General features: G+C 40.2%; 1 protein-coding gene across 1 annotated transcript in view; it reads left to right on the plus strand.

Moving 5' to 3' along the window:
• Positions 1-12,225, plus strand: part of LOC130216579 (adhesion G-protein coupled receptor D2) — a 146,101-nt gene that overhangs the window by 104,100 nt on the left and 29,776 nt on the right. Inside the window, exon 24 of the mRNA XM_056448474.1 lies at positions 8,066-8,148. Coding sequence (XP_056304449.1) covers positions 8,066-8,148 — 83 coding nt within the window. The remainder of the gene's footprint in view (positions 1-8,065; positions 8,149-12,225) is intronic.

Raw genomic sequence — 12,225 nt, forward strand, 5'->3', positions numbered from 1 at the left:
TCAGGATGAGAGGGGGTCAGGGCAGCAAGCCGGCGTGCGCCTGTTGATGATTGAGGAAAAGAGGAGTAAATTCATTCTGCTCTCGGCACTTTGTCAAGTGCCAGTAGCTTACCGTTGAGAGCCAGTCACCCATCACCATGTTACGACCTCAGAGGTCAGCGGCAAGTCATAAATCAGCAAGGAGAGAGGTTGCGGTGATGCTGCAGAGCTGAGGAAAGCTGATGCGACTACTGCCTCCACCGTGCTTACCCCCTACCCCTTCCCCCTGCATGAAGCAGAGGAACCAAGGCCTGAATAAAAATGATGCCCAGCACTTCACCACGTGTTGCTGCGTGCATTAGGATACATACAAAACCCAAAATAAGATCTTTCTACACTTTATCCCAGCTTTGCTTGATTAGATTGTTTATTGCGAAGTGGCTTACTTTGTAAGTGCCCTTATTTTTACTCATGGAAAGTATTGATTGTAGTTCTATAATGAAGGATTTTGTAAGTGACAATGTTTTTGATTACTTGCGACAAACCTCCTTGGAGTATTAATTAAAACGGCAGCAGATGTGCAGGTGCGGGAAATCATTAGAAAGAGCCCCCAGTCTGTGGACATGTCCCTCTCCCAGAATACAGCGGCTCTGCATTGCAAATAGGACGCCTGAGAGGGAACTCACTTCGCAAGTTCATCTTAAGAACAAAAAAAAAAAAAAAACAGGAGCATGCCTACTAGAAAAAAAGGACGTGGATGTGTTTATCTTGACAACTTCTTGGATGGTTCATTCATTCCCTGGCAATATGATTCTGTTAGTTTTTCATGCTGAAACTTTAGATCAGTACACGTGAATTGTTTTGCTTGTCAGATTTTCGACAGACCTGCGTTTCCAGCACTATCCGACTGGATGATTCCAACACAAACAAAGAACGGACGTCAATACGAAGCTCTACTCCATTTTTTCACGTTAATTGATATATCATGGAATTATCGATTTCTTACACTCCCATGTGCTAGCGTTTTTCTCCGGCGCACTGGGATAGAGCACTCGGAAAGGAGATCTGGTTGGTCAGCCCCTGCTTTCAATATTTGCTCCTATTAAACCGTGATTATCCTACAGTGCCTGGCTTCTCTCAAAGTTGGAGAAGGAGAGAGCAGGCCAAAACTACACGGTCAGGTTTTTCCAGAAAGTAAAAACTTCCTGACAGCCCCGAAGGTTTACCAGGTCTTCTGAAACTATTGAGTTCTTCATGTCAGCCCATGTTGAGGTACATATATTGCCATTTGCAGATGTAGATGCTGAAATGTGCATTAAAATGTATTTGTACTGGTTAAAACTAGATATTTGCCTATTTTAACCCCTTGTTAACTTTTCCTCAACATTGTAAACAATGGACAAGTACAGTGTGGTACATATGTAAGTGTGATGGAGGCCTGTGTTTTGCCGATTTATCCCACTTTTTCAGATTTGTCCAATCTCCCATTCAAAAAGTAGGTATAACGAGACCATCTAGTAAGAGCTTTGTTAGGGTGCACTCACACTAGGCACAGTTGTCTTGAACTGTGCCTCACATTGCAGTTTTACCTTCAAAGCTTGAGCATGCTTATCATGTCATTGATGATGCAACTGTTCAGTTTAAAGAAAATGCTCTCACTCAATTGAATGGAGATTGCTTTAGTTATATTGTTTTGTATTATTTTAAGTCGTTTGGGATGCGATAACACACGCTCGAAAATTTTCATGAAAGTCATCCAGGGGTTTGTATCTTTGATAAACGATGACAATTTGCATTCATTGAAAAGTAAGAGTGAATAATAAATCATATGAAACGGTCCCTTAAAAGTGATGTTGCGTCTTCAGTTTCGCACTCAGTCGCGATTTGCACTCATACTTCTAGCATACCGCGCCAAAGCCCAATCGAACTGTGCACCAGACCACCTCTTCCAACTGGGCCAGGACCGCCCAACTGAACTGCACTCTTTATTCGGAGCACTCCCACTTGTCAAACAAACCGGGAAATGTGCCCGGGCATGGTTTGAATAGCCTAGTGTGAGTACACCCTTAGCAAACCTCACTTCTCATGGCCTCAAAAGGTACATTAGTGACTGTTAGCCCTGTTAGTGCACCCACTTTCAATTCCAGAGTAGAAGCTATCATAAGAAGTATATGCAGTTAGAATATAACTATCTGTGCATTTGACAAGAGGATGATGAAATGCACACCGCTAGTGTGCACATAAAAACAATACTTTGAGCTTGATATCTTGCAGTTTTGTAACATTTTGATAACAAAAGGACCTCCTTCTACCCAGTTGTCCAGAAGTATAATATCTGATGACCCCCACCCAAACATTGTGATCTCACATAATTTTAAAATATAACATTAGACAAGAAACAGCAGCAAAAAAACCAGAGTCTTACATTGTCCCTGGAGCTCATACAGGTATTTCATTCTTGGTTTCTGACACAATTGCGCCTGTCTGATCACAATGATTTGAACAGATGCTCCAAAACTAAATCCTCCGCTGAGTTTAACACTGTTTACCTCTAGCTGTTTACCTCAGCTGGTACTGCTTTATCAAAACTACTTTGAGATCCAGGCCAGTGATAAAACCTTGAAGTTTCTGAAATGCTGATGTAAGACTAACATTGAACCATGTGTTAAGAAAGTAACAGCGCAGAACAATGGCAGACCAGGGAGTGTTTCAGAAACCTGTTTGGAAACAATCAGTATTTTTACTGCTGCAATTGCTGTTGTTGTTTATAACTTAATAGTACATGTATTTTCTCACATTTGATTTGTCTCCTCAGAGTTGTTAATGTCAGAACAGCCTGAAGAAACTGAGGGTAGCATCACTGAACACACACCGACACTTCCACAAACTCAGTTAAGAGACGTTTGACATGCCAGAATGATGGACTCCTTGAATGTGTTGACCTCTCTCCTCCGGACGCCCCTTTCACCCTCCCTCTCTCCATCCAGCCCGTCATCCTTCCATTTCCACCCATGTAGATGAGACAGAGATAGATGAAGATGTTTCTGATGGGCAGCCATTTCATAGCAACACACCAAATGAGTTCTGGCTTTTCCAGCCCACCCTCCTTTGCAGAAGATTAATCCTGACACAGAACGCTTTCCGACCATGACAGTCATCGGTGTCGAGGAGGCTGTTCTTTGGGGTCAGAATTGAGTTTACTCTCAGTACCTGCAATCTAATGAAACTAGATGAATAAACGTAAATAAATAAAATAATGTCGGTCTTAGTATACTATTTAACTACTTAAGACTCAAACTTTAAATAGAAAATTTATTGATGCTACGTTTGTTTTTGAGCGAGATGCTAATGGTCTAATTTAATTTAATGATTTATGCTAAGCTATGCTAAAAGTACTCCCGACATACCTAGAGATCAGCTGAATGGATTAAAAAATGGTAAAACTCAACTGTTTACCTGTAGGGGGCTTAAAAATTAGCCTATTTACAAAAAATGTAGTGTTCCTTAAAGTGTTGAAGTGTATTAAATTTTTTGATAAATTATACAATATGAAATATTAGCATAATTATATGGCACCAGTTAATAATCAATGTTTGTTGATTATATTAAATATCTATTGTCAACTATACCATAGAAAACCTATAAAATCTTTAAACACAACAAATATTTAAATTTTTTTATGGAAATAAACATACTTTAGTACATATTTTATTTTTTAACATCGCAAATTTACAAAATTTCCGATTTTAAATTTGTATCTTTATTTACTTAAAAATATAGTTTTGTGTATAGACACATACATGGGTTTATATATTCACTACCGGACAAAAGTCTTGTCATCGATTACAGTTTTAAGAGCAAATAATAACTTGACTTTTAGTTGATCAGTTGGAAAAGTGGCAAAAGGTATATTGATTTTTCAGATGAATTATTTGTTGAACTGCATCCCAATCATCACAAATACTGCAGAAGACCTATTGAAACCCGTATGGACCTAAGATTCTCACAGAAATCAGTCAAGTTTCGTGAAGGAAAAATCATGGTTTGGGGTTACATTCAGTGCGGGGCGTGCAAGAGATCTTTGTGGATGGCAATAACATCAACAGCCTGAGGTGTCAAGAAATTTGTGCTGCCCATTACATTACAAACCACAGGAGAGGGCAAATTCTTAAGCAGGAGAGCACTCCTTCTCATACTTCAGCCTCCACATCAAAGTTCCTGAAAGCAAAGAAGATCAAGGTGCTCCCAGGATTGGCCAACCCAGTCACCAGACATGAACATTATTGAGCATGTCTGGGGTAAGATGAAGGAGGAGGGATTGAGGATAATTCCAAAGAATCTTAATGTACTCTGGGTGTCCAGCAAGAACACTTTTTTTGCCATTCCAGATGACTTATTAATTAGTTATTTGAGTCATTGCAGAGATGTTTGGATGCATTCCTCCAAGCTCATGGGAGTCATACACAATATTAATTCTTTTCAACTGCACTATGACTTTATGTTCAATACTGTACATTATTTCTGTTAAGTGACAAGGCTTTTCTCTAAGCAAACCCAGACCTTAAATAACCGTAATCTAGAGGCCTTTGCCTTTCATATTAGCCACTTCTGATACCAAATGATCAACTAGAATCAGGTTATCATTTTTGTTCCTTAGATAAGCAACAAGACTTTTGTCAGGTAGTGTACACAAAACTATTTAAAAGTTTTTCACATTAATTAAAACATTACAAAATCATCCTTATTGTGGAATCTGTTCTTTAAAAAAACATATTTATGCAATGGCCTACTCCTCTTTTCAAATTTGCCTTTAACATTCTTCCTTTTCCATTTCACTGTGGCACAATTGTAAATCCGCACGTACAAAGAAGTCTATTATTCCTTGTAGTTTAAAAAGCTCTCAAACATCTGCTCCATGCAGTTCTTTGTATTTAGAAGTCAGTGATTATGCTTTGTGAAGGATACACTTTTTCTTTAGCGCTTATCTGACTTCTCTCTTCAATACTAAGTGACTCTTGAATGAAACAGTAGCTCTGGAATCCATCTGATGTTGAAAGCTCAGTATGTATTCAGGACATGCTGCTCGTAGGCCTGATGTCGCGCTTATACTGGATGCGTATTACAAAGTGCCCCCCAGATTTATGGGCACACAGAGACCCACCAATTGGGGACTGAGCCCTCTGGGATGGCAGGCAAAGATTGTGCTCATTCCTACCATACTATCATAGCATCTAAACACAAGTCGACCATAAATTTGGGGAATTTATGCCATTGAGTTGTTGTGTGTCTTTTTTTTCTGAGGGGCGTTTGATAAAGGTTTTAAAAATATAGCTTGTACTATATTGATGGGCTGTAAAATATTAGGTTGTGCAATGGATTGTCTTCTTTTTTTGGCTGGAGAGTTGAATTGAAGAGTTACAAGCTGTTAGATATGGATTTTACAAGTTTATTTGTACATTGTTTGCACAGAACCACCTTTCTGGCTAATTAGGGACCACAGAGATTTGTTTAATTCTACGGCACCTATTTGGTAAAAAGCTGTGTAATTTGGTACAAATGAAAAGGAGAGTCTGAATATTAAACACAGTTGCTAACTCAATCCCAATCACAACCAACTCTATAAATTTGTGCTTATTATTTTACTAAGAAGCAAAAGTGTAGTTTTCTGTAGATAATTATTTTCTGCTATTTTTTACTGAATTCAAGCTGATCATTTGAAGCGTATTTGATTAACACAATTTAATTTGACAAAACCTTAATAAAGTGTATTCAGACTTCACTTAGCGTGTGTTAAGACTGATTTATACTTCTGTGTTGAGTGATTGGCGTGTCCCACGGCACCTACCTTGCACATAGTCATGCATTTATACTTCTGCGTGCTGTTTGTGTTGCTCTGCAATAACACTTTCGAAAAGCTAGCTGGCAATGAGGTTTTTATGTTCCTCTGTGTCAAGTTTCTTTGCGGGTGTTTTGTTTTTTGTGAATGCTATAAGTAGTTTCAAACTTGCTCATTCAGAGGCGGGAACCAGCGGGACATGCAACAACTTGGAGATCTGGAGCTCCTTCACACAACTCGACACTTGTAAACAATAACTCCATCGGACTCGCGGCTCTCAACACCGCCCACACTCGTCAATCCGACCAATCACAGAGCTTGCGCTACACGTCACTGCGATGTGTAGTTACAGTTTTTGAGAGGTGCGTGTCAGCCATGGGTGAGGGCTATGCTATGTGTGCTCGACGCAGAAGTATAAATCAGCCTTCATGACAGCCATGACCATATGTTACCTACACGGTTTATGCACAGTGCCGCCTAGTATTCAGGAGATAGGATAAATGACTATTTTTGCCAACAGATTTTACTAAGAACCAAAAGTGTAATTTTCTGATCATTCAAACCGTTCTTGATTAACATGCCACGGAATTTGACAAAACCTTAATAAAGTGTATTTAGACTACACTTGGCATGTGTTAAGATTGATATATACTTCTGAGTTGAGTGATCGGCATGACCCACGGCACCTGCCTTGTGCGTAATTGTACATTTATACTTCTGCGTGCTGTTTGTGTTGCTCTGCAATAACACTTCCGAAACGCTAGCTGGCAGTAGGTTTTTTATGTTCTCTCGTGTATTGTTTTTTTTTGCGGGTGTTTTGTTTTTGTAAATGCTATAAGTAGCTAAAACTTGCTCATTCAGAGGGCGGGAACCAGCGGACATGCAACAACTTTAATTGTAAGGTAAACACAAAACAAAAGTCTCCATCTGGAGCTTCTTCTCAAGACACTTGTAAACAATCACTCCATCTGGCTCTCAGCACCACCCACATTGACACCACTACCAAGCCAACCAATCACAGAGCTTGCGCTATGCAATATTTAGTTACATTTTTTTGAGAGGTGTGCATCATCCTCGCCGTCAGCCACGGCGAGGGCTATGCCGCCATACTGTACGTTTCATACAAAAGTATAAATCAGCCTTCATGACAACCATGACCATATGTTATTTACACAGTTTATGCACAGTGCCGCCTAGTGTTCAGGAGATCGGATAAATGGCTATTTTTGCTAACAGCCCTTTATATAAATTAAAAGATTTATTATTTATTGGGGGTTTTTTTGTAGTTGGATATGAACTTGAAGAGAAAAGGGGATTGGATCTCGGGATACCCGAACGGCAGTTATGGGGCAATCACACCAGACATGGCTTGATTGCTTAACAAAGCGTGGAATTTCCACCAAAGTTACGATTTTTTTAACTTTAAACGTTTTGTTCGAATCACTCGTTAAGCGCACCCAAAATGTGCCATGTCATTGCTTGAATCATGTAATTCATGCCATCTCATTCCCACAGGATGTTTGATCGCGCCTATGCATTTACTTAACATGTAATCACTCACGCTTGATGCTTAATCCTTGTCTGGTGTGATCGTACCATTATGCTACATGTTAATGCACTGCTGAATGGGCTATCGGAACCAACAGCCATTTGAATTGTCATGAAATGCTATATTTTATGCATACATTAGCATATTATTATTTCGTATATGATTTGGCACCATGTCCCTGAAGGTATAATAAGTTTCAGACAGTGCCACCTTGTGGTCAAATATTCACAATTTTGAAAAAAATGCTAGTTTTTCCCTATTGTTTTAGATTAGTCTTGATAGAATCCTCAAGTCATGTAGAGAGCATCAGAATCAATATGTGGTTGCTAAATCTAGCCATAATCTACTAAACTTTCTAAATATTTTGAACTCCTAGAAAATGTTTTAACCAAATTGAACTAAACATCTCCAGATCAAGCCTGGAAAAAAAGTTGACAAACAAAACATCTTTTTTCACTTTAGTATTTGAGATTGTTGACTTTATTTCAGCGCCACCTATTGGTCAGAATAATAAGCAAGTATATTATGTTGTAAATCACTGTATTAATAGATTGGAACTCTTTTCTATAAAATTGTTTCCAAATGTTTTTATTTACTGTTTGCTGGTGGTTTGATGCTCACATCCTCTGTAGCTCTTGGCCTCTTAATTGGTGTTTGCACCTCCCTTTGATTAATTGTCTCTCTGTCATGTGACTCTACAGGGCATCTGTCTCTCCTCTGTGTCAATGACAGCCTGAATGAAGACATGCGATGTCCTGACACTGGTGTCCACCTCTCTGGACAGGTAAGGCCTCATGCCATCTATCAATAAGGATCCAAGGTTATTTGACATCTGAAAAGAAAATCAATTTGCAACCTCTACACTGACACAAAAACCATATCAAACCATTCTCTCAGACTCCAGAATCTGACATTAAGCAATGCTTTGTTTGTATTTTTTGTTCTTTTCAAGCAATATTAATGAACTTACTTTTAATCTAGCCAATCTACAAGCAATTCAATTAAAATAGAATTAAAGTGATGCTACTATTCCTCATATTTTATGATTTTTTGAAAATGAAGCACTGTTTTACAAAAAAAGCACAATTGTAATTAGCGCTGCACGATATTGGAAAAATCAAACATTGAGATATTTTTTTATTCTGCAAATATACCAGATGAGTTGAATAACTATTTGGATGATTCTGTATAGGAGTGCAAAAAATATAATAAGCAATATCCAAGCTTAAATAAATTCGATAAAGACACAATTTAATAAACATTTATTGTTTTCCCAAGGAGTCAAACTTTATTCAGGTATACAGTAATTGAATACCCAAATGTAATATAATACTGCATGTCTTTTTTTTTTATTACAAATAAAATTAATCTTAATTAATTTGTTAGTTACAAATGGTACAGTGTCTTAGGCGCTGAATGCTTTTAAAACCCCTCACATGACACAGGCCTTAAAAACATTTGGAATTGGTAAATTATAATCCAGACTCACAGGCTGGGCCAGTATATGATTCTGACAGCATGATAACCTTGGATAAAAAAAAACACGGTTTCAGTTTTGCGGTATTGACGATTACTGCTCTAAATATATCTTTTTAAATGTCTGGGTAAAAACTGATCTTTTGAAAACAATTATTTTATTTTGAGAAACAAAATCAAATATTTTGGAACAGTAAACATGTCAGGCTAAATTATTATTGAATTAAATATATATATTTTTTTTACAATTTAAAAACTGCATCTTTGGATATCTTTTCTGCTGAAGAGACTGTGGTTCTAAAAACAAAACAAAAAAACGTAAATAAAAAAATCTTACTCATACCTTAAGAATGGTATTGACTTTCCAAAACCATGGTATACTTTGAAATGGTTATCGTCCCATGCCTAGACTCAACTATGCGTGTATTCGCGATATGCACAGTAAAAATGTGTCCAGATTTTCACAACATGTTACTGTAACGTCTTGACTCACCCAGGAAGGCCAAAAGGATTGCCGGATTTATCATACACATAGATTTATTTACAATCACTCACTTTGGAAGGACATGGAGAACACAGGAGACACAGGAATGACTGGGGTGAAGACAAAGCACAACTTAGAATTCCGGCCGAGAGAACTAACTAACGCAGGGACTTAAATACACAGCAGATGATTAAACTGATTACATACAGGGGTGAGAAACAGGTGGAATAATGAACGTTGGTGGGAACTGAAACAAGGGAGCACATGGGAAAGGATCTGACAGTAACCCCCCCCCCACCCCCTTAAAAGGCGTGTCCTCGTTCCTTAAAACAAAATAAAGGAAGGGTGAGAGGAGTTGGTCAGGGAAGAGTCTATGAGGAAGAAACCGGGAGCTGAGTTGGAGGGTGTGGAAAGGAGGAGTGGCCAGGGAGGAGTCACAGGAGGGAAGAGGCAGGAAGGGAGGTGAAGCAGGTAGGTGTAGGACCCAGGACACAGCCAGGAGGAGGCCCAGGGTGAGTCGATGGAGGGAGGAGCCATGGAGGAGGACTGGTCGCTGAAAAAATGCCGCAGCTGGGGGTGGAGCCCAAGGAGGAGACTGAGAGCCCTAGGCGAAGGTGGACATCAAGGTCCCGGAGGGCCGAGGTAGAGCAGGACTGCACACACGACTGAAGCGACGACACAGGTCCGGAAGCCCGGGGGGCGGAGCCAGAGCGACAGATGATCCGAGGAGTAGCTCGAGGGAAGGAGGAGCTCAACGGAGCTGGCAGGATGGAGGGATGAGGCGCAGCCAGAGGAGCGGAAGTCCATAGGTGGAGGGCAGGGCGACGACTGACCAAGGTGGAGCCAGAGGGACGAGGGAGCCTGGTGGAGCTGGTAAGCTGATGCTCACGGAGGAGATGAGGGAGGGAGAGAGTCAACGTGGAATCGTTGGGTACGAGGGCCGAGGCGGAGTCCGTAGCTCGGAGGATGGAGGAGATGGCGAGTAGGGCTACAACCTCTGGTCGGCAAAACAGGTAGGCAGGGCCCTCGGTAAGACCTCTGGAGGGTGAGCTGGGGGACTAGCTGACTGTAGCGCTGGAGTAGGCTGAATGGCTGTGGATGATGACATCAGTGGAGGTGAAGAATGGGAATTGGGTGAGGTGCTGCTCATGACCCTGGAGCTATCGTCTTCGGGGATCAACAGGGCTGAAAGCCTGTCTGGGAACAGTTGCTTGGAACTCGCAATCAAACATTTGCTGTCTGGAAACAGCGGAAGGGGTATGACTTCGCTCCAGAAGTCGATGAGCCAAACGGGTTTGGTCCAGTGAAAACTCACCCTCTGCTGTGGGTAGGTGGGTGGGACTCTCGCTCAGGTCCCTTGAATGTCCACTAGGACTCCCACTTTTCGGCGATGTTGCCGGCTCACACACCTGGTCAGTATGGTTGGTTAAGCTCCTCCTGCTCGGTGATGTTCCGCTCTGTCGCTCTCAATGGTGATGGCTTACATACCTCGGGTGGCTCTCCCTCTGCAGTGGGCTCTTTCGAATCCTCCCTGCAGATGGTAGTTGAGCTGGTCCCTGGGTCTGGAGTGGCACTGTCGAGTTCTTCTTCCATACGGGTGGTTAATGATGGTTTATTCCTCACCAGTGTCCACTCAACAAAAGCGGTGAGATTGCCCCTGAGGACCATCTTTCGGGCGACTGTGGCTCTGCAAGCGGCATTCAAGTTGGAATTATAGAACCCGCAGAGGATGTCGTCCGGGCCAGCAGGATCGATTCGCCAGAAACAGGAATCTGTCTGTATGATCCTTGAGGCTGGCTTTCCCCCTGCTTCATCATGTGGATCAGGAATTCAGGGGTGTAGATAGAATCCATGGGTTTGCGAGGGGAAGGAAAAGAAACACTGGGGGCAAAAAAATACTTTAAAAATAAAACAAGGGGAAAAACACGTCACAAACTTTTTCTTTGGGTACAGTATTATGTACCGCCTTCACTCAGGAAAGTAAAATGATCGCAGGATTTATTAAACATGTATATTTGTTTACCAAACAATCACTTGAAGAACATCAATAACACAGGTGACACAGGAATGACATGGGTTGACGACAAGCACAACTTAGAATACTGGACGAGGAACTAACTGAACGCAGGGACTTAAATACACGGTTAATAATTAAGCTGATTACGTACAGGGGTGAGACACAGGTGGAAATAATGAACATTAACAAATGGCGGGAACTGGAACAAGGAGCACATGGGGAAGGTCACATGGTGAAACAAATGGAACACAGGAACTGACAGGTACTGTAAATTTTTACAGTACATTACATTAGTATCACTTTACATGATTTACCTGTAAAAATTCAGTAATGTGTTGTATTCATAATTTTATTGTGAAAGTATGGCAAGTTGCATGATTACAGCAAATTACTGTAAAAAGGTCTATATCTTTTTTCATGTTAGTTATGGGAATTCAAATCTTTTTATTTATTCAGGCATAGACATTACTACAAATGAACTTTTATGCCAGTATTGGCACTGTTTGATATTTAGAAATAACATAATGTTATTGCAGCTCCAAAAACGAATTGGTTACATCTTCAAAAATAACTTGAAAGAATATCATCCTGTTTTGAAACGACATGAATGCCATAGTAAATTTTCATTTTTGGGTGCACTGCACCTTTGTTTAGTTTTTTAAGGTTAACATGGAAATATAAAATTTTTATAACTTTGTGCTTAGCCAAAAACATTATAAACTGGAACAAAATTAATTAATTCATAAAACCAAACACTGTTAAACACCCAAATTGATTTCAAAGTCAGGTTAAATGTCAGAATGAAAAGTCGAGGAATGCCTGCTTCACAGTAAAATATAGTTAATTCTACCAGATAATACTGTAACAATCACAGTAATGAAATT

Source organism: Danio aesculapii, chromosome 22, assembly GCF_903798145.1.
Source record: "Danio aesculapii chromosome 22, fDanAes4.1, whole genome shotgun sequence".
Classification (NCBI taxonomy): Eukaryota; Metazoa; Chordata; class Actinopteri; order Cypriniformes; family Danionidae; genus Danio; species Danio aesculapii.